This window comes from Phocoena sinus, chromosome 2 (genome assembly GCF_008692025.1).
Source record: "Phocoena sinus isolate mPhoSin1 chromosome 2, mPhoSin1.pri, whole genome shotgun sequence".
NCBI lineage: Eukaryota > Metazoa > Chordata > Mammalia > Artiodactyla > Phocoenidae > Phocoena > Phocoena sinus.
The window spans coordinates 72,743,916-72,766,237 of record NC_045764.1 but is presented as its reverse complement, the minus strand read 5'-3'; the positions used below and the strand labels follow the sequence as shown (position 1 = coordinate 72,766,237).

The following is a 22,322-nucleotide window of genomic DNA, read 5'->3' as shown; positions in this document are numbered from 1 at the left end:
GACCAGGGATCGAACCCATGTGCCCTGTATTGGCAAGCGGATTCTTAACCACTGTGCCACCAGGGAAGTCCCTTTGTTTTTTCTTGTCTCAAAACTGTTAACTTAGTTTAAATGCCCTCTCCTTGTCTCCCCTGTAGAACATTTCTTTAAAACAATGAGGGACCCTGGAACAATCTCCAAAGTAATTTCTTAAGTCCCATAAAAAGGTGGTGTTAACTTGCATTTTTCCTGGAAGCCCTGGCCTTGGAATATAAGTAATAATAATGCCCTATATTTGTTTTAAACTTTACAGTTTATAATGAGCTTTCACTCACACTATTTTATTTGATCCTCATGTTGTCCTGTGATTCTCAGCAGAGCTTTATCTTGCATGGCAGTGGGGGCAGGGAGGGTGGTGATCTGTAGTCATCAGGAAAGGACAAATCACATCTGCTTAACATCTCCCAACCACAAAGTACGGAACACATGGTTTGGTGTCTATATAAATAAGTTAGCTTGCCTTTAGAGGCCTGGATGTACCAAAACCCTCGACAACTTTAAGCCCAATGGGGGCGGCTAAGGACCGGAGCCTGACTGAAGGGCTCATGTCTCCCACTCACCCTCACTCGAGGGCACTGGCTCGTTGAGACGAATGGCTAGTGGAGTTGCCCAACCTGTTTAGATTCTTATTCTCTCCCTCTCTCTTTTGCCCAGCGTTTAGTTGCAATAGTCAGAATTTCACCAGGAAAAGAGAAACCACTCTAGGTATTCAAATAGAGGGGCTTAAATATAGGGTATTAGTTACACAGGTGATAGAAATGCTCAGAAGATGAGAGTTGAGAAACCAAACAAAAGACAGTGAAGCCTCCAAGAGGTTCCCAATTTCTGGAAGCCTCTACCACCCCTTGGATGGAGGAAAACAGAAAGAGGAGGTATAACCAGGACCCAGGCGCTGGGATCACTGGAGTTAAACTGGGACAAGGTGGACCAGCTTAGCAGGGAGTGGAACCATAAAGGAGATGCCACCCAAGAAGAGAAGGAGAGGGAGAAATGCCCTGGTCTCTCTTTCTTCCTGCCCTCTAGTCTCCTACTAGCTCCTCTCATTGGTGGAACACAGCTGCCAGCCAGCGTATGAGGGAGTCAACTGCAGCCCGTGGGGGTCAGTACCCTTGCCCAGGACATAGAGCCGATAACCCACAACTACTCAATCTTGAACAATAAAATATTCAGGCAAGCCTAGATTATTTATTCAAACCCAGGTACTTGTATATTGGATATACTATTGCATTTTTACATGTGAAATGTATTTCTCTGGAGAAATAAAAAACTTTAATTTTCCCTTTTGCCACAGGGGCGAACAAAAGAGGTAACTTTTCTTGACTTGACTTTCCTCTTTTTTTAAATACCCCAATAGCATTCTAGTGTGACTGTTGGTAAAAGGTTAGAAAAAAACCACTGAACCACCTTGGAACAAAAAATTGAGAAAAACTTCCAAAGTGCCTCTATGTCCCTGATGTTCCCTTCACGCCTCTCTGAATAGGCCCTTCTTACTTGTTTCCTGGCCCAGCACTAACCTCAAGCAACAAAGGAGCCTTTCCCTTCCCATTCTTTTATTTCTAGCGTTCATACTCTTCCCACACGGAATAGGGGAGTATGGAAATGATGAAGTATGACTTCAGAAGTAAGGTTTTTTTTTTTTTTTTTTTTTAATTTTTTTGGCCACGCCACATGGCAGGTGGGATCTTAGTCCCCCTACCAGGGATCGAGCCCGCGCCCCCTGCAGTAGAAGCGTGGAGTCTTAACCACTGGACCGCCGGGGAAGTTAGGTTCTAAAAGGCATGGTGGCTTCTGTCTTGCTTCCTGGAGTCACTCCCTCTGGCAGAAGCCAGCTGCCATAGGACACTCACGCAGTCCTATGGAGAGGGCCACATGGGAAGGAACTGAAGCCTCCTGCCAACAACCAGGACTAACTTGCCCAGCATGGGAATGAACCACTTTGGAAGCAGATCCTCAGCCACAGTCAAGCCCGGTGTCCACCTGTGGCTCTGGCTGACATCTTGGCTGCCACCTCATGAGAGCCAGACATACAGGTCAGCTGCTCCTGGATGCCTGACCTACAGGAACTGTGAGGTAATCAATATTTATAGTTTAACCCACCAAACCTGGGATGACTTTTTACCTAACTACAGGTAACTATTACAGAAAGTCACCTGAATATGTGACTCATAATGACACAGATTTGGTCAGAAAATTAACCGCTAGGTTCTAACCACCGAACTTATTCCCAGAGTAGGGAGTTGGGAGATTGGGGTGAGAGAGGGAAGACCAGGATATTTTACATTAAGTACTTGTTTTCTAAAAGAACAATTTTAAAATCTGTTCTTTGGCTTGAGGTCTTGTTTCTGTCTTTTCTCTCTTCTACTTTCTTTCCATAAATAGGATTCAAGCAGTCTGGTGGTGTTGGTTGGGGGCACACCCCACATGGAGTTAGAGCTGCCGGGATATACTGGAGAAGCACTTGAATGGGAATGAAGAGCAGAGTCATTTTCTTTCTTTTTGACATAAAAAAACTACATTCTAATTCCAGAATCTACAACAGAATAAAGTCAGCTTTGTCTTCATAAGGACCTTAGTGTCTTTAAAATCAATTCCAAATAGGAACAGTGGACAGAAATGAGATCCTGTCCTGGGATCTTCCTGGATAAAAAGAGAGAAGTTAATTGCCAATTTTCCAGGAGGAAAGGTTAATTGTGAAGACCGTTTCAAGGAGAAGTCTTGGGAATTATGATATATTGGACCAAAGGAAAATGGGATTATAAGTAAGAAGACAAAATACTTGAGAGTGGCTAATTTTAATTGTAAAATAATACAGTTCAGGGGTTCTCAAATTTTAGTGCACGTAAGAGTCACTTGGAGGGAGGAGGCTACTCTCAAATTCAGATCCCAAGGCCTCAGCCCCAGAGATTCTGACTTAGTAGGTCTAGGATTGAGTCCAGGAATCTATGTTGTTGTTTTTTTGTTTGTTTTTTGCAGTATGTGGGCCTCTCACTGTTGTGGCCTCTCCCGTTGCGGAGCACAGGCTCCGGACGCGCAGGCTCAGCGGCCATGGCTCACGGGCCCAGCCTCTCCGCGGCATGTGGGATCTTCCCAGACCGGGGCACGAACCCGTGTCCCCTGCATCGGCAGGCGGACTCTCAACCACTGTGCCACCAGGGAAAGCCCCTGAGTCCAGGAATCTATGTTTTAAATGAGCATAATGAGTTGTTTTGATTGTCAAAGTTCTGCAGACTACACTTTAAGAAAAAATGAGTTAATTACATAATATGTGTAATCAAATATTGTACTGATTAAAATTATGAATGGAAAGATGTCCAGAAGTACTAGGCAAAGGTTGGACAGCAAAGGAGAGTGTGAAATATCACCCTGACAAGTGCCCATCAGACATTTCCAGCAGATATGTCCATTGCTCCAAACCCTCCTACATACCGTCCATCTCCTAAAATGCAACTACATTTGAGTTTTAACAGTTCAAAGTCTAATCATTGCACAGTGGCCATTGGAGAGTGTGTTTTAAAATAATTGTGTTATAAAGGAAGATGATAAATGTTTCCATAGGTTTTGAGGAAATACTATGCTGTTACTGTGAAACAGCATTCGACTTGCAAATTCTAAACTAAGAAGGAGAAAATTGTTAATCTAGTTTTAGAAGAAAATTAACTTTATAAGTAAACATTTTTAATAAGAAGAGTATGTGGGATATAAACTAAAAATCTCGACTGTTCAGTGTGTGATTGGCAGAATCAGTTTTACTGTTTATTAGTGACACACGCAATTTGGAGAAGAAAACCCTAAGGACATGCGGGTACAGCCCAGTTTTGCTGCTCTCAGCACGGGCAGTCACGTATTTCCAGTCATTTCCACAGGTGACATACTGACAATTGGATTTATGGAGCAGTGACCCAATTCAGTCACTCAGAGAGTTAAAAAAACACAAACATGTCACAATATGGGGAAAAGAAAATAGGAAAATGACAGTATGTGGAATAGGATCACGAGAAAATGAAGAACTTTAGGACTAAAGGGGACTAGAGGGGACCACCAAGTCCAGCACCTTCATTTTATAGGTAGGAAATGGAGTCACAAACAGACCGAAGATTGCCTTTGCCCTCACGATGTCCTAGTGGAACTCAGACCTCCCAGCTCCCAGCTCAGTGGACCAAGGCTTAGTTGGCTCATAATGACGGGGTCAGCGCTAACCTGCCCCAAGGACAACAGCCTCTGGGTGTCATCACTGCCTACAAGGGTGCATCTGGCCGCTCTGCTGACAGGGTGCTGCCTTGAGTAATTTTTTTTTTTTAAAAAATCACATCTGTTATTTTGTACTTAACTTATGGGAATACCTTTGCTCTTTTTTGAATAGTCTTCTGAGATTATAAATCTAAAAATGAAACTTTGCACATTGTAATAATGTTTTTTCTTGTAACCTGCTCTTATCATTTATTCTATCTGAGTTTTACCAGTGCATCAGGTCTAATGGCTCAGTGTTTTCCAGGATGGAACTCTATTTTTATTTTATTTTTTTGGCGGTACGCGGGCCTCTCACTGTTGTGGCCTCTCCGGTTGCAGAGCACAGGCTCCGGACGCGCAGGCTCAGCGGCCATGGCTCACGGGCCCAGCCGCTCCGCAGCATGTGGGATCTTCCCGGACCGGGGCACAAACCCGTGTCCCCTGCATTGGCAGGTGGACTCTCAACCACTGTGCCACCAAGGAAGCCCGGAACCCTGTCTATTTTGATCATCCTTATATCCCCAGCCTTTAGTACCGTACCTGGCACACAGCATTACCTCAATAAATATCTGTTGAATGAATTCATTAGTAGACTATATTAATCAGTAGAATAAGTTACCGTTTATTGCGGCACATTGAGATTGATTCCAGTTTTTTTCACAATTATAAGTAATGCTGCAGCGAATATTCTTTGATGAATCTTTGCACCCACTCCTTATTATTGCCTTATGATAAATTCCTAGAGGTGCAATTAGTAGATCAAAGGCTTTGGATACATATTGCAGAATTGCCCTTCAGAGAAATGGTCCCATTCCCCCCATCCTCCTGCCAACGTTCTTTTCTTTTCTTTTTTTTTAACAATGAAGATATTTTTCTCTTGAGAACTGAAGTTAGTGCTGGGAAAACATTTTAAGAGCACTCTGCCCATTTTGATCGCATAAAAACAGCTTTTGAATACTTTCCGTCTGTATTGTATTAAATCATACCAGTAATTTATCTAGAGGTGAAAGGTTACTGAAGCCACTGCTAAATCGTTTATATTCCTTGGACTTGTTCTGACTTATAAGTTTTATAAAAGGGAGGGCTGTGTGTTTTTTGCTTGAGAGAGAGCAAGTGAGCCGAGACTTGCTGTCATAGAACCATGGTGGGACAAAGTGACAGGGAGGCAGGGTGACATAGCAGGAAAATCTGTGGCCCTGGAGGACTCTGCAGCACACCGAGTTCTCACACATAATGCATACACGTAACACACACATGGAACGACATGGTAGGATCTCAAAGCACAGTGTCTAGCGGGGAGGAGGAATAGACATTTTTCAAGATTCATAAAAATGAAAACGATGCACATGAAACACATCAGAGGGGTTGCCTGTATGGGAAGGAGGAAGCAGTGCATGGGGATCAGATGTGAGGGGGACCACGCCCAGATCAGGGATGCTTCGAACGTGCCCCAAGTGAGGAGTATAAGTAAGCCGAGCCCATGAAAAAGAAGCAAGAAAGAAGGAAAGAAGGAGGGAAGGAGGTAGAGGGAGGAAACGAGAGAGGAAGGGAGGGAGGGAGGGCTCTGAGCCCCTCTGAGCCCTGACTCGGTCACTAACTCCGGGTGAACTGCCCTCGAGTCCCTCTCCCTCTTCTAGGCCTTGGTCGTACGTGCTGGGGAAGGACTAGATGATTCCCAAAGTTCCAGCTGTGTCACGCTGTGATTTAGACACAAGCAGGACACGCATGTGGTGGCCTAGACTCTCACGTGTAAATACAGGTGTTGCGTTTCCCCAGCATGCCCTGACAAATCCCACAAACAGAAAGCATCGATCAATTTCTAAAACAAACCATGTGCTTTATGGAAGAAGTACTGCTAGCATAGACTTCCATAATATTATAAGCAGATGTGTGCTGTTTATTAAATTTACAAACAGCAAAGTCCCATAATGACGGACCTCCCCAGGACGGCCAGCTATTCCTTGGCAGAATTCCAGCAGGAAATTTTCTGGTGTCGACTGTTCTTCTTTCCTCTTGGAGCCACAACGTCTCAGACAATGTTTGAATTATTTAAATATGCCCCAAATCTGCAGTTCATTGTCTTATCATTTCAAAGGATTGTGCTTCTATAAATCATATCAAATGTCTGAGATTCAAACCGAAAAAGCAAGGGTAAAAACTCAGGCACAGATACTCCTGGCTCTCCAAGGAAAGCGTACAGCAGAAAGGAAATGATACTGCATATTAAAAGCGAGTATTCGTTTGAAAGGTTTATGTGAACACAAGATGATATAATGCAGTCGGTTGGTTCCACAAGTTAAGATTTGTGCGTGTGTCTGTGTGTGTAGATTCTGAATTAACCTAGTTAAAAAATGACACAATGTGCTCATAGGAGCAACAAAGTAAATGTATTAGAATATGTGGGGAGCCAAGGGGTTGCCTAAAGCAATTTTCTCTTTTATTTTGGGAGGGAACAGCAAGCTTTGCTAAACACCTTGACACCATCTATACTGATGGATGCCAGACCATCCCTGTGTGATCAGTTTCCTCCTGGTTTTCATTTGGAAGAGGAAGCAGTTTGAAAACCAAGGTTTTTTCTCTGGCTTTAGAAGCACGAGGAGCCCGGCCAACTTTTAAATATTCGGTTGGTCTTAGTCAAGTTATGTAGGACCCAGTTACTCCACTCTAGCTGTTGCCAGGAATTAGACATACACGAGAAAAGAGATGAGCAGAAACAAATCACTCCCGGTGCCTTACCCGCGGAGAGCCTTTCGTCTGTTCTTGGCTTTGCTTGTGGAGATTTGGTCCTGGGAGAAACATTGTCAGTTTCAGTATTTGTGGAGACAAAGAACAGGGCTTCTCCCAGCATGGGCTTCTCTCCCGCCCTGCTGTGGCCCCTGTGGACTCCAGTTCATTTTAGCCCACCTTGCACAGGGGGTGTGGTGGGTCCATGGGAGGAGACGGGAAGGTAGCCAAGAACATGGTTACAACACCCAGAAAGCAGACTCTGAGACTCGGATTTGTATGCAGGAGGTCGACTGGGAAATGCTTTTAGGAACCACACCTGTGAGGGAGTGAAGGAAGCAGGATAGATGGAGGAAGAGGTTGGACTGCATTGCAGTCACAAAAAGACCTCAGGGATCTGCAGGGATACTCTGCTGCTGGGGCAGCTCTTCAGAGTTGTCCCCCCTTGGCCATTATTACTGATCCCCCTACATCAACCATCCAGTTGTTGGATACTGGCTATCTTCTCTTCCCTATACACACACACACACACACACGCACACTTCCCTCATACTGGAAGGGTTGGAGAGGGACTAAGATGAGAGCTATCAGCCACCAACACTTCCAGCAACTGGGGAAAGAAATACCCCAGTGGATGCACCACAGCAACCACCACAAAATAAAAGGTGCATCTCCGCCATTAAGGAGCTTACACTCTCATTGAGGGAACAAGACATGTGCATTAACCACAGGACAAGGCAATAGATTATAAGTGTCAAGTGAATGGCACTGACTATATGTTTTATGGATGTGCGGAGAAATGACAGAAAGCTAGAAGAGGAATTATGGATTATTGGACTCAACCAGCTCAATTTACAAAGAATTTTCTCTGATGTGAAAAGTGGAGGGACATGTCCAAGCTTACACATCTACCATGGAGCCACCTAGGTTTCCTGATTCCCATTTCAATTCTCATTCTCCTCCTCAGTAAACCTCCCCCACTTTGGAAGTGGTTACTTTTGACAGGACTGATCTTGTGTAACTGTGACTAGATCCAGGTAAGGCAGAAAACAGAACCCCTGAAATAGGTCATCACCTGCAGAAGAACTAAAGTCAAACAAACATCTTTGGCCTTAATCTAAACAACTGTCAGTCAAGAAATGGGACTAGAAATGATGGCCCCCGGCTTACAAGTAATTTCACATTTCATCACTTGCCGGTCTGTTTGTGGCCATGTGGGAGGCCACCACCTCTTCAGAAGGAATGGCCAGCCCCAGCTATGCTCATTTTGCAAAACTGAGAAATGGTTTTTGAGTCTTTTCCCAAAGAACATACGGGTAGGAAAACAGAGTCAACACCAGACCACACTGGTGATATCCAGCCTCTGTCAGGGTTATTTGGTAAACCATAACTGTAGTCTGTAGTAGTGCTTGCTGTCTTCCAAATGACAGCATGGCCTGCTAAGGGTCTCCTTTTCTTCCAGAACCTTCCAGCTCATTTTTTCCCCCCTCCATGTAAGTTACTTTTACAAATATGTAGGGTGCATTGTAGGGGGTAACAGAAAGGGCAGCTTAGATGACAGTGAACTTAGTCAATATTAAAGATCTGAGTCCTTTGGTAAGTTACTAGCTGTTCATTCCTCCAGTCACTCCTTCAACAGATATTTGCTCAGCCCTTACTTTGTCCTAGGTACCCTTATAAGAACTGAGGCCTTGAAGATGAGTAAAACATTATCCCTCAGGAACCAAGCCATCAGGAAGCTTGATCTGGTGGATAAGACAGAGCCGTGAATATGAGTCAAGTAGAGTGCTATGCTGAAAACCACAGTGGCGACATCGGTGGTGGGATGGCGCTAGAGTTGTCTGTGCTACAAAGAGTCCATTTATTTTGTTTGACGTAAAACATCATTTGGATTGAGTCCCACCCATTATTTGCTTATTCATTCAAAAAAGTTACTGAGAGATTTCCATGCGCCTGCCATAGCACTAGATACTACAAGTACACCTAATTGAGTGACGCAGCACTGTTTGCTAGGAAGTTCTTAATAATGATGTGTTTTGATGAATTAAAACATCTGTCTCCCAGTTTTTCTGTCCTTTGTCTCTTGAAGCATACATATTTCGAGGGAACCCAGGCATCCCATCCGTTCCATATCACGTCCTATTCAGATCACTCGAGTAGGCCAGAACTTAGCTTCTTTCTGATCCCAGGCCTCTGCATCTCTTACTCCAACCTCTCCTTTGACTCTTGGACTCTTCTGACCTGGGACAGTCTCCCAGTTCTTTGCGATTGAGCCATTCCAGTGGTTCTTCTAGTCTTAGCTTGCTTCCCTAGAACCCGAGCTCCTCAATACACTCTAGAAACAAACAAAAGTATTCCATCCTGCACAGTTTCTCTCCAGCCCTCCTCCATGGCTTTGTTCAGTTACCCTATCCCATTCTAGGGGAAACCACTCTTCCAAGCCCCTTCAGTGTCTCTACAGAGAGCCTGAAAGTAGCAGGCATGGGCACACTCACATCTTTGAGGCTTCTTTTCTTTTTTTTCTTTTTTATTTACAAAATATTTAGTTGTTTATTTTGGCTGTGCCAGGTCTTAGTTGTGGCACACGTGATCTTTAGTTGAGGCATGCATGTGGGATCTAGTTCCCCCACCAGGGATCGAACCCAGGTCCCCTGTATTGGGAGCTCAGAGTGTTACCCACTGCACCATCAGGGAAGTCCCCATCTTTGACACTTTGGAGGTTTTCCTTCCTAAATGGTTCATTATCCAGCCCAGAGCTCAGTACAGAAGTAAGCTTTTTTGTGGGGAAATGGTGGGGGGGCTGGGGTGAGGTTTTCTCACTAACTCAGTGATGAATGTATCACAGAGTCCCCATGGAGATGGAAGTCCCCAACCTCATGCACTGGTGGGCTCTCCTCACTTCTCTTCCAACCTCCTCTGAAGCCTCAAGCCTGCCTTCCTAGTTTCTTGCTGGCCTATCCATGCTGTTGCTACACACCTCAATACCTTTCTCCTTCCAGAAAATGTCTCTTCACCAATCTGGAATTGTCCACTGCTCTTATTTCCTCGGCCACTTACCAGGAGGGCCTTGAGCCCCTCGACAGCTTAAGTTCTCACTCCCACATTGGCTCTGCCTTTGCTCCTCCACAATGGGTCTTGCACTACCACTGACACATTTTATCAGACATTGGGGGTCAAAACTTCTCCAGCACAAAAAGACTGGCAGAAAGGGGGGCACGGGGAGTAAAAGCCGTCATTGCAGCACACACTCAACTCAATGGCAAACAGAGCCCTGTTTGGCCTGGATCAGCCACTGCTGCAGGATGCACTGCTGCGCATTGCTAAGGGGGCTCTCTTTAACTTGCACAAAGGTTATAGAGAAATGCACGCATCTTCACAGTGCAGTGTAACGAGCTATAATTCTGAAGGAAACACTTCAGAGTCAAATCGTGTTACGCTGCCTCAGGTCTACTAGGCAATGTTCAGTGGGCACGGGTGGCAGGCTCAGAACCCTCGGTGCTTATCGTGGGGTTTTCCCCGCATGGGGTCTCTGGCCCCACTGCATCATTTTCACCGGGGAAGCTTTTAAAGGAAGAAACTTAGTAAATCTGGATCTCTTGGAGCGGGGCCTAGGCGTTTGAATGACAAGCCTATTGAGTCTAGGTTTGGATGAGAGACAACCCTCGTTTTAGAGAAATGCCCAAGGCTTGGAAATCCTCCCTCTCTCTGGCCTCACGAAGCCACACAGTAGTTCTCTGCTTGGCCTTGTCTGCAGTTCTGGAAATATTCATCTCCCTGGAGATTTCCTCCCCGGAGAGGATTGTTTCCATCTTTCTAACATTCTATAAAGGGAATAATTCTATAATTAATTTCAGATTGGGTGAGAATATTCTTTCTACAGATATCATGAGCTCTCTAACGCATATGGGAGACATTCCCAGTAGATTATATTTATAATGTTATATAACTGTGGAACACTCCCCCGCCCTCGGCCCAAGTGACAAGACCAGTTCCTCCTAAGTGGACCTAGACTTTTTAAACCTTAAAAACAAACAAAGATTTTGAAGCTACAGGTTTTTAGTTTTCACTTGAATGGAATTTAGAGGGATTTGGAAATTTCTTAGTGCTAATTCTTACGATCATGTATTTCCATGAACTTGGTTGTGAATTTTCTAATTCACAATGAATTCTAACATCTTGTGAATCTTTTCCAGTTTTGTGTCTTTTCCACACAAAACTGCTAGAACTAGAATACTCCCATTTTGCAGCCCTTAATGAATCATCAATTCAGGCAACAGTCATCAATGGTGAAATCCTTGATAAAGGGCTTGTGGGAATGTTACAACATCAGGATCAGGATGGCACATCCTGAATCCACTGGTCAATCTCAGCTTCACTGAACTGTGGACAGCTTGACATTATGTGCCCCCTTGTGTGATGCAGTATGAGACATGCAGTACCAACTATGAAGTCTGCTTGCCCCAAATTTAAACCGGAACCTAATGAAGCTGATGGAAACAACTTCCAGTTTACAAGAAATAGGGGGTTAGAGGACCAAGATAAACAACACCACAAAGGAGTAACAGGTAGATCCAGAGTGTGGAACATTCTCCAGGACAGTGAGAAGTTGTCTTCAAATCAACTTATCAGAAAAATAAGGATGGACTACTCTAGATGTCAAGATGAAAAGAGGCTTAAGAAATACAGAAAACAAACTTAATGTCTTTTTTTTTTTTTTTTTGTGGCTGTGAGGTATGTGGGACCTTAGCTCCCAGACCAGGTATCGAACCCGCGCCCCCTGCAATGGAGACGCAGTCTTAACCACTGGACCGCCAGGGAAGACCCTGTTTGTCATTTTAAAGACAATTAAGGAAACCTGAGTATAGACTGGGCACTAGATGATACTAAGGAATTAATTTTACTATGTGGGATAATGACATTGTACTTACATAAGAAAACGTCCATATGATTTAGAGAGTAGTATGTATTTAGGGAGTAGCGATGAAATGACACGACGTCTGAGATTTCCTGTAAAATACACACATACAAATAAAAGATAGACAAAGCAAGTGGTAATATCTTGAGATGGTTGAAATTGGGTGTTGAAGTACATGGGGTTCATTATGCAATGCTCTCTACTTTTGCTACATGTTTTAAGATTTTCATAATACTGTATTAAAATTAGAAAAAAAAACTCTACCTACAAAGAATAACAAAGAAAGCAAGTAGCAGAATAGCATACTACCATTTGTGGAAAAAAAGTGAACATATGTTTATGCTTGTATATCCTGAAAGGATACCCAAGAAACTGGTAAAAATTATTGCCTCTGAAGAGAGGAACTAGGTGACTGGGAGACAGGGATGGAAGGAAGACTATTCAAATAATTTCTTGAAGAGAGGATGCAGACGTTACAAAAGGAGATAAATTAGTTTTTAACAGACTTGGCCCTCGTGAGCTTAGTTTTATTCCTCCCTATGCCCTAGTCATTTATTGGTTGTAAACTGGGCATCTGTGGGCCACATTCAGCTGAAAGAGTTAATTTATCTAAATAACAGTAGAGAAATTTATTTAATAAACATATATTCAGAGGCTGCTGCTATGGGCACTGGGTCTTAGGAGACAAAAAGATGAGTCAGACACTTGTCATCATCAAAATGATAGGGTTTAACAAAATTTCATTAATACTTTATTTTTAATTTTAAGCATAAAAGAAGGAACCTCAGAATAACCATTATCTAATTTTGACTGTCTTTGTGGTTAGTTAAGATTTCTATTTAGCTGTGCCAACTGACATGGATAATGAAGAAAGAGGTGCATCAGTATGTTTGAAGCCCAGTGAATGCAGAAAGTTTCTATGTTGGGTACTCTGTGCTTAACTACTGTAGCAATAAGGATTGTTAATAAAAGTTAGAATGGCATGGAGTGGATTTAGAGAGGTAAATGACATTAAAATACCATTTCATCCCACTGATTATTGTAAAGAGCCCTATATTTCCATAGTGGCCTTGTGGTTCTGAGCCATATATTAATACATTAAAAAAAAGATTAAAACCACTTAATTTCATAGGAGACCAAAATGATGTTTTTGCACATAATCTTTCTGATATTAGGGAAGATGAAATGTTATCCCCTTATTTCTATTTCACCTTTGGGTAGAAAAAATTAAGCTAATTGGGTTGACGCTGGAGGTTTTTGTTTTAATATTATTCTTATTGAATCGGGGAAATATTTAAAGAATAATGTTAAGAGCTGATGCATTACAAATCGTCTGAATGGATATTTCCTTCTTTTTCCTTCTCTTTCCAGCTCCCTTCCAACTCACTAACCCTGTACATGACTCTGTATTATGCCAACTTTACAGTCTTTGCAAAGGTGGTTCTAATGCTGAAAATTCTGAGTTTATCAAAATAAAGATAGAATAATATGATAATGATAAAAGCCAGATAAATCTCAGTGGAATCACCTTTTGAGGCAAAGTGAGAACAATGAAAGCTTCTTAACCTGACAACGCTCTAGGAGATGGATCTGGTAGGAAGTAAAAGTATATTAAACATGGTGAGGCAAATGATGTATGGATCAGTTCATCAGAACTCCTGCATTTCAGTTGATCTTAAAGGTTCAGCTGAACACTAGATGAGGCCAGGCTCACATGCTAAGACATCTGCTTTGAGCTGCTCTGGGCAACAGAACATAGGGCTACAAGGACCACAGCTAATCCTTTGTGCCTAGGACTGGTCTTGTCAGGAAAAAACGTGTTTTGGGGGTGCATTCTAAACCTTAGGATCCTGTAACTCTGAGGGAAGTGACTGATTAAAAGAGACCTTTAAAGACCTCTTATCAACAGGATCAATTTGAATATCTGGTGTGTACTCTCTAATCTTTCCAACCTTCCTGAAGGGCAAGGGTTGTATTTTGTTCTGTTGGATTCTGCACAGCTAGGAGGGAGAGTGTTTTGTTCATAATGAGTCCTGGCACTAACTCAATAAATATTTGTTAAATTGGTTTAAAGAAATAGGCAAGTAACAATTGTGCTGGATATATTTATTTTGTCTTTGATGTGGACACAAAGCCATCACTTACCTCTCTGAAGTTACATTAAAAATATCTAAGTAATTTCTACCTACATTAACTATATTTCAGTTCATCACTTTCAATTATGTAATAAAAACAATTAATGACTTAGGCATGATTTAATCATCTTATTTGTTTGGAACAAATCTATTCCATTTGAGGTTGATTTAGAATGGTACTTCCTACATGACAATAAACATATTATTTTAAAATTAAAGTTGGTCTGATGCCTAAACAAAATGTTTTAAAAGAACTTTGTGGCGCGTATAAGTAAATACATCTCCAGAGTCAAAGAAGCCATTCTTATTCGACATATTTTAGTGATAGAGGGGAAATTAAGTATGATCACAGATTGAAAAAAAAATTTTTTTTTTTAGTTTAAAAGTCTTTCTACAATACCTTGGTATTAGAGAACATTTCATGAAAATATGTTTATATATATATGGCATTAAAAAATCCCAAATGACCAGGGAGACTTAAAAGTTAGATATTTAATAGTAAAAGACTTTTGATAATCCACAATAAAAATATTTTTAACCAAAGTATAATAACCCCAAATAAGTCTTCTCAACTCAGTTATCAAGCAACCAAAAGAGAAAGATCCTGCCTCACATACTGCTGATGTTAACCATGTGATTTGGATTAAAGATAAATCCAATTTAAAATCATAATTATTGGAATTCTTCTAGACAGCATGTTTTTCAGAGACATTTAAAGAACCTTCAGTGGTGTGTTTTATATACCATAGGAAAAGAAAAATTAATCTCAAGCATGTCCTGTGTTGGGTACAATAATAACAATTGTTGCCTGAATCCATGTGAGTAATCTCCTCTTCTAAAAGAAGACATTTAAATCTGCATCTACCACTTCATACTGAATGTCAGGAATAAGGTAAGGCCCCATGCTTAGAGGTAGCTACAAAACTAAAACATATTAATTCTGACAAAATGTCAAATATCTGCCCTTCAAATAAAATAAAAGTAACTTATCAATTACATACATGCTGTACTGAAACTCAGATAATATTCTCTCTATAATTATTACGTAGTATTCTCTTCTAGAACTTATAATTAGAAAGCAGATGGAGAGATTTCTGTAAACCTAAAAATGTCAAATGAGAATAGAAGCCCGAGTATCTGGTTTTCAGTTCTGAGTAACAGGCAATTTTCAGAAAACATGGTTCCCATATGTACCTTGTTCCTGGGAGTGGGTAAGACAATTTTGAAAGGGGGGAAAATATCATGAACTGTTGGTGTATTGTATAAAGGAAGCCCCAGAAGATATAGCACAAAATATGATCTTATAAACAAAAGTAGAACAAAATATTTGGTGGAATTTCTTTTTGCTCTTGGACACAGTTGGGTTTGCTGTGGTATATACATGTGCAAACAGGAAGTTAGGCGGTTAAGGCTAATAGGGCAATGGGTGAGTAGAGCAATTTCTTAGTATTTGGCTCTTTAGCACCAAGCAAGTCTGGTTTGGTCTTTATAGCTCCAGCTTGTGGAAAAAATGTTTTAGTTCCAGATATATTTGTAAGTGACTTGGAAGCTACCTCTTTGATTCACTTCCCCCAATACTGCACTTTTTAGTCACACAAATGTATATTTTTTCAGTTCCTAATGATCTGCTTCGCAGGAACTGGGACAATACAAAGACTTGGTAAACTGCTTAACGGAATGAGTTTTATCACAGGCCCTAGACACTCCAAGATAAACTGCCACCGTGTTTTCCTCTGCTGGGTGGAGACCAAGTCCAAAATGCGAACTTGTTAGATCAGGTTTTTTGCTGGTCTGCAATGAATTATGATCACTGTAACTAGTAAAGAGAGAGACTACTAATAGCTGACTCTAAATTTAGAAATAACTATCTTTTTTTTTTTTTTTTGCGGTACGTGGGCCTCTCACTGTTGTGGCCTCTCCCGTTGCGGAGCACAGGCTCCGAACACTCAGGCTCAGCGGCCATGGCTCACGGGCCCAGCCGCTCCGCGGCATGTGGGATCTTCCCGGACCGGGGCACAAACCTGTGTCCCCTGCATCGGCAGGCGGACTCTCAACCACTGCCCCACCAGGGAAGCCCAAAAATAACTATCTTTTAAGGTCTAGAGAAGGAGTCTCAATTTCAGAGCAGTTACTGTAGGTTACTAGTAAAATCAGTTTTCTGTTGGGGTAGCTATTGAAAAATATACTGCTAGGCATTAGAATGGTTAAGGTTGGTTTTTCTAAAGAAATAGTAAATGGCTTTGAGGTCATAGGAGAGGTTAGAGAAACTGAGACACTATAAAAATAGGTGAAGTGTTCAAAGTCAGTTGGTTAGAAGCCCAGACTAAAGCAAGAATTCTAGGACTGATGTTCTCATTGGGGGAAAGGGTTTGATTGACTTCTGAACACCACAAAATAGTGCTAACTGGGTACATAATGCATAGATATTCAGACATCTGCACCTCACTGCTCTGAATGTCTCAGACTTAGCTGCTATTTTGAAAAGAGTAAAATTACTGGACTAAACCAATGCTATGTATACCTCTACAAGATGTTAGTTTCCCAGGATTACACTGACAGTCTAGCAGGAGAGGTGATTTTTCAATACTCAAGAACTAGCCAAGTAGACAGTGAACAAATGTGTTATTTTCATGAAACAAGTATTTATTGTGCACCTACTAAGTGCCAGGCCCTCTTTTAGGCACAGAGATACAGGTAAGATCCTTGCTCTCATGGAGTTTACCTTCTAATATTAAACGGCTTCTCTTTGGCAGGCAGTGGAAGAGCATGGGATACTTTGAGAATGGTGAATTAAGTGATGGAAAATCTTGAAATCCAAGTTGGGGAAAAATTCGATTTTGAGATGCTTGATGCGAAGCCATTGGGCCCCATGAACTGAGGACTAAGTGGAAGGGGAAAATGACTTTAGTTGCAATCAATTTTTCTGTTTGTCTTGAAGAGCTTCTTACATAAACCTGTCATGTGAACTATAAAAATATGGTCAGTAAACCAAGGGACAATTTAAGTGGCATTAATTTAATGAGCTTATTACCAATCTCTTACAGAAATCAATACACATTTACTTTTTACCATCCCCTGAGGTGGCTCCTTGCCATTACCAGTCATTGTTAGACTGGGGAATGTTTAAAAAGTTGTGGTGAACAGAACCATTCTTCCTGGGCAATTAGAAACACTCAGTGCCCTGCAACTTTTAGAACTTTCTCAAGTTGCCTGTTAATTGGTTCTCTACCCGTGCTTTTTGATTTATAAAGTTTATTCTCTGCCATAAGTTACAAAGCTATCCTCTGTTATAAAGATCTCTGGGGTCATGATAAAATCAAGTCCATCAACTGGGACAATAACATGCTATTGTTTTTATAGAGTGTCCAGGCTTATCCAGTGTCCCAATGGACTTCTTCAAGATAGTTTCAATTTACATCATCTTCATTTCATAAGGATAGCAGTTTCATGCTCTGAGAAACACTAAAAAGTTGCAGTAGTTTCATTTATGAGTAACTAAAGAGATTTGCTACCTGTTTCTTGGGAAAAGGGGTTAATTCTGGTCATTTTATATTGGGATGAAAAAAAAACGCAAGATCTTTTATTAAAAAATTTTTTTTTGAATTACGAAAGTAATGTGTTCCTTACAGAAAAATCAGAAACTAGAACTAAGCAGAAAAAGAAAAATCACCCAAAATTTCACCAATCACTGAGACCTAGTTAACATCTTAGTGTTTATGTGTTCAGTCTTTTCTGCCTCTCTCCACACATCGTAGTTTTTAAAAATGGGATCATATAATACACAGTGTTTTGTGATTTGTCTCCTCGCTTCCTAAACTTCAAATGGTTTCAGGTCATCCTACATTTCCTAAGGGCTGTGTAACTGTAAGATATACAATTGACTTTATTTAAGGGCACAGTAGGCAGAAGAAATTTCTTCTTATGAACTTAAAAGAATATGCCCCTCATCCCTAAAGCCGTTCTCTAAATCCCTAAATGACCTCTGACCAGCTGAGTTTCGGTGTCGGCGTGTGCGACATTTACAGAGAGGGACAATCCCGCTTCGGGTTCCCGCCGACAGAGTCGCAGTAGGACCCCAGAGCCCACCAGGGTCTTCCCGTCGGAACCGCACCTCGCTTCCTCCAGCGGCGGGCCAGCGGTCAGGAGAAGCGCTCTGCGGACCTAGGGGCCCCATTCCCCAAGACGGTGCATCCCCTCCCCCCCTTGCATGGCAGAGCCCGAGCTCTGCGACAGCTCGTCCGGCGCGGCGCCTTGCCTCGCGGACCCTCTCACCACCGGACAGCAAGCTAGAGACCCAGGAGGGGCCCGCGGGATCTCGTGCCTGCCCAGCCCCACTGCCGCGCTGCACCGCCGCCGCACCGGAGCCGCGCCGTCCCCGAGTGATGACGCGCTTCCTGCCCTCCCGGCGCGCCCGGGCCGTGCGCTCGCGCTCGCCCTCGGCTCTTGTTCCGCGGCTGGAGCCAGCGGCGGCGGCAGCGGCTGAGGCGGCTGCGGGTGCGGAGCGGTCGCCGGGCGCGCGGGGGGTCGCCGGCTGCACTCCGGTGCAGGCGCTCTGCAGTGAGACAGTAAATGCATCCGCCGGTAAGGCTCACGACTCACTCGGGTTTTCCTCTTCCTCCAGCTGCATGCACGTTGCATGAATTTCTCGTGTCTTTTCCCTCCCCTCTACAGAAGGAAAATGTGGGTGGTTTTCCCCTTCCTTTTGCATCTCTTGAGTGATGCAAAAAACCCCGCAAAGCTCCCAGATTTGATGTTCTAGGAGGGCTATTTGCAGAAAATAAAAATAAAATTAAATTAATGCACCTGTCTATCGCACATGTATGTTTCACTGCACTGGACCCGGGCGCCGCGGTTTGCAAACAGCTTCGCAGCCGGCGCCCGAGAGCGGATTCCTAGCCGTGGGCAGCCGGTCCCCTCCGGGGCTCCCGCTGGGTTTCCGGTAACTGGGCTTTGAAAAGCGGCCCCGCCTGCATGGAGTGTCCCCTCGGCCCCGGCCGGGTCCCCGCGCCAGGAGAGTTGGCGCGGGCGGAGCGGCTTCATTCCAGCACTGGTCGCCCCGACTCCAGCGCCACTTTGCAAACAAGTCTCCGGCCGGGCTCCAGGCAAAGACAGCCGGCCGGTGCGGAGCTCCTTTGCCAGTACCGGACTCTCAGACCTGCAGATTCCACGATTCCCCTTTACTTGGCAATCTCGCCACTAGCAAACTGCTGGCCGCTGAGGGACCTAGAGCTAGGGGAGGATTGGGATTCAGTGCCGCTGGCCTCGCGCTGGACCAGGGGCGCCCTCTCCTTCCTCGGCCCCAGGAGCTGAAATTTCGCGCCCACCGGGAGCCGGGGGTCCTGGAGACGGGCATTTCGGGATTCCCTGAGGGGACCGAGGAGCGACGTTCGAGGGCGCCATATTTTCAGTGGGTCTTGGCTACGGAGGGGAGGGGGCGAACAGTTGGTGGGCCCGGGGGAGAGCGCGGCGCCCCCGCTGGAGAGGCTGGAGCGGTTTTCTCTCGGAAAGTTTGCGCGCCCAGGCCGGCACTGAGGCGGCCCCGCAGGGCGCTCACCGCGCCTGTCCCCGCAAGGGCGCGCGGGCTGCAGCGCGTCGCCAGGCCGGCCCGCCGGGGTTGAGGGCCGAGAGCCGCCGTCTGGGACTGCACGCTCGGCTCGCCTCCTTCCCCGGTCCAGCCGAGACGCGGCTGTCGGGCCCCGAGGCGCAAGAAACACGCCCCTCTTCTGCCGCCGCGGCTGCCTGGACGCTCCGCGGGAGCCGTGCGCTTGGCCGCGTCCCCCGGCCGGGCACCGGTGCGGAGCGTTTTGCCGGCGCCGGGATCCGCCTAGGCGCTCCGCAGAACGCGGGATCTCACTCCCCGCGGAGAGGAGGCGCCCGGTTTTCGCGTCGGGGCCGACGGCCTGGCTTGCGGGGGTTCCGGGGCGGAACACCAGTCCGAGCCTCCTGTCGCCTCCCTGGCTGCGGCCGCAGCGCCAGCGGCTGCGTGCTCGTCTCTCGCCGCGGTGCCAGCTCGTGGGGCGAGGTTAAGGGGGGGGGGCGTTTCCAGAAGTTGGGGCTTCAGGTGACACGAGGGGAAACTTGGATTTTTGCTGCCCGTGAAGAGCCCAGGTGACCTGGGGAGAGGAGATTGATTCACAGTCCCTGTCTCGTGGTGAAAACTAACCTCTGGCAATTTCCAGACGGTGAGAGAGGATTGAGCTGAAGTGTTGGCGTTGTGCAAGACACAGTTAAAGACGGGAGGGTAGGGGGATGTTCCGGAGAATTGGACCCCCCCCAAATGTAATAAATTACAAGCAGCCTGGTGCTCTTAGTACCACTTACTTTGGCTTCTGATAGTACCCGGGGTGCTGAGTTGTGGCTTTCTTCAGGTTGCGCGCTATCTTCCCTCCTCCAGAGCTTGGAGTTGGCGACTCCTCAGGAGTGGACGGTGGGGAATCTACTTTTGAAATAGATTGTAACCTCTGCTTTGCGAAGGGTCAGGGGAAGGGCGTGTTGGCTGACCTATAGTTCGCTGGCAGGAACGTGCCAGCCGTTCTCCTTGGCGAGAGAAATGATGCCATACTATTGAGGTCATGTCAGCACTTTGGGGCTTTGTCATTGGAGAAGCTTCAGGGGATCACAGAAGGGATGTAGGGGATGGGGGGAGGCTTTCATCTCGGAGATGCGCCCTTTGTTGTCAGGGATTAGGCTGCTCTTGCGTCTGTCCACTTCAATAAATGCCTCTAGTGGGAATGTCAGCCATTGGGTTTCCAAGATTTTATCTTCCTTGTTGGCTGATTTGGGTTATCCATGCAAAAACCCTGGAGGTGCGGTGGTGTGACAAGACAAATGGCCTTGAGAGAGGAGGGATACCTGCACGAATGCTAATTTTGTTTTCACTGAGCCCTAGAATTGTGGAGAACACCCTGAGCCTAAGATACATTTATCTGGAATTAGCATAATTAATTTAGGAGAGAATCAAATCAGTTGCTGAAAGCCTCCATCCCTTTTGTAAAGTTCCCAGTCTTAGAAGTGGTACCTTGAATCCCAGAAACACAGGGCTCCTCAGATCGGGGAAGTCACTGGTTTCTCTCTACCTTTGTACCCACTCAGGTCATCAAGGAGATACTAGAGAGTTATTAGAGTTTCTGTTTTTGGCATTGATGCTGTGCTTCTACCTCCAAAGGGAAGGTGCACTTTTAAAATGATCCTGTTCAGTTAGTTATTGGGGAAATTCTTTCTAGGCAAAGGTTTATTTATATGGGTCTTGAATTCACTTACTGTTAAATCTACTTGTTCAGGGTTTTTCAAACACTGTTCCCTAGAGTATTTTTAAGCAAAGTCAGGTTTTAGAAATAGGGGTATGTGTGTATATGTGTGTGTGTATGTGTGTGTGTGTGTGTGTCTGTTATTTTTTGCTTTAGCCCAGTTTCTTTTATAGCTCAAAATTATACTGATTCCCCCATTCCTCCACTCCTGGCTCCCAGCAGATCATTTGTTCCTAAGAACAGTTAAGGATGGTTACAGGTGATGAACAAGTTAAATCTTTACCAACTATGCTCAGGAAAAAAGAAAATCTAAAGATGTATTTATTCATCTTAGGATTGTGCTTTATATATATGTGTCACATATTTTTGTGCATGTGCTAAACATTACATAATAAAAATCTTAAAGGAGTTTTCTCAATAATGCTAAAATAAAAGATTTAAAAAAGAGAAGTTTTATTACAAACCCTTCAGTTTTCATTCCCAAGTATACTACCTCAATATTTATTTATTTTTTTATGCCTCTCTTAACAAAGTGTTATAAATTGTGCTTTGTTGCCTCTTGCCAGATTATTATAACCTCATGGCTTGATCAAAGTTCCTGCAATTTTTTTTCCTATTAAGAAGATTTTGTAACTTCAGGAGGTGAGAAAATGCCTATTCATTTTGGAGAGTTGCCTGTCAAGTTACCAGGCTGTGTGTGTGTGTGTGTGTTGTAGTGTGTGTGGCATGCCTGACTCTTGGGACAGTATCTAAAACTTGTGTTCTGTGACATTACTACTCCAGAACTTTTGAGTCATAATGTTTTCTTGGAGATTTGGGGGTGGTGTTTAGCCAATACAGGAAGTACTAAAAAAGAGTTAAATAATTGAGTTATTTTTAGGGATACAAAAAAAACTTAAAGCCAAGGAGGAAAACTTAATAAGCAGGACCAGAATTACAGCTTACCATACCCAACTGGTGCCTTTTTAATTATAGTACTTTCCCCCAGAAGTTTTTAATCCTATTACTTTTATATTTAATAAGGAAACTAGTTAA

The 22,322-nt window shown here is 44.0% G+C and overlaps 2 protein-coding genes across 3 annotated transcripts in view; both read left to right on the top strand.

The window, feature by feature from the left end:
• The window catches only part of LOC116748563 (brain acid soluble protein 1-like), a 65,503-nt gene extending 46,520 nt beyond the window's left edge, over window positions 1–18,983 (top strand). Inside the window, exons 4-5 of the mRNA XM_032621704.1 lie at window positions 18,255–18,621; window positions 18,904–18,983. Of these exons, the coding sequence (XP_032477595.1) occupies window positions 18,255–18,621; window positions 18,904–18,983 (447 nt within the window). The remainder of the gene's footprint in view (window positions 1–18,254; window positions 18,622–18,903) is intronic.
• Window positions 18,422–22,322, top strand: part of TLN2 (talin 2) — a 440,641-nt gene continuing 436,740 nt past the window's right edge. The window contains exon 1 of one of the 2 annotated variants that reach the window (XM_032622981.1): window positions 18,422–18,621. The gene's annotated coding sequence lies outside the window, so the exon portion shown is untranslated. The remainder of the gene's footprint in view (window positions 18,622–22,322) is intronic. The other variant, XM_032622982.1, reaches the window with a different exon arrangement.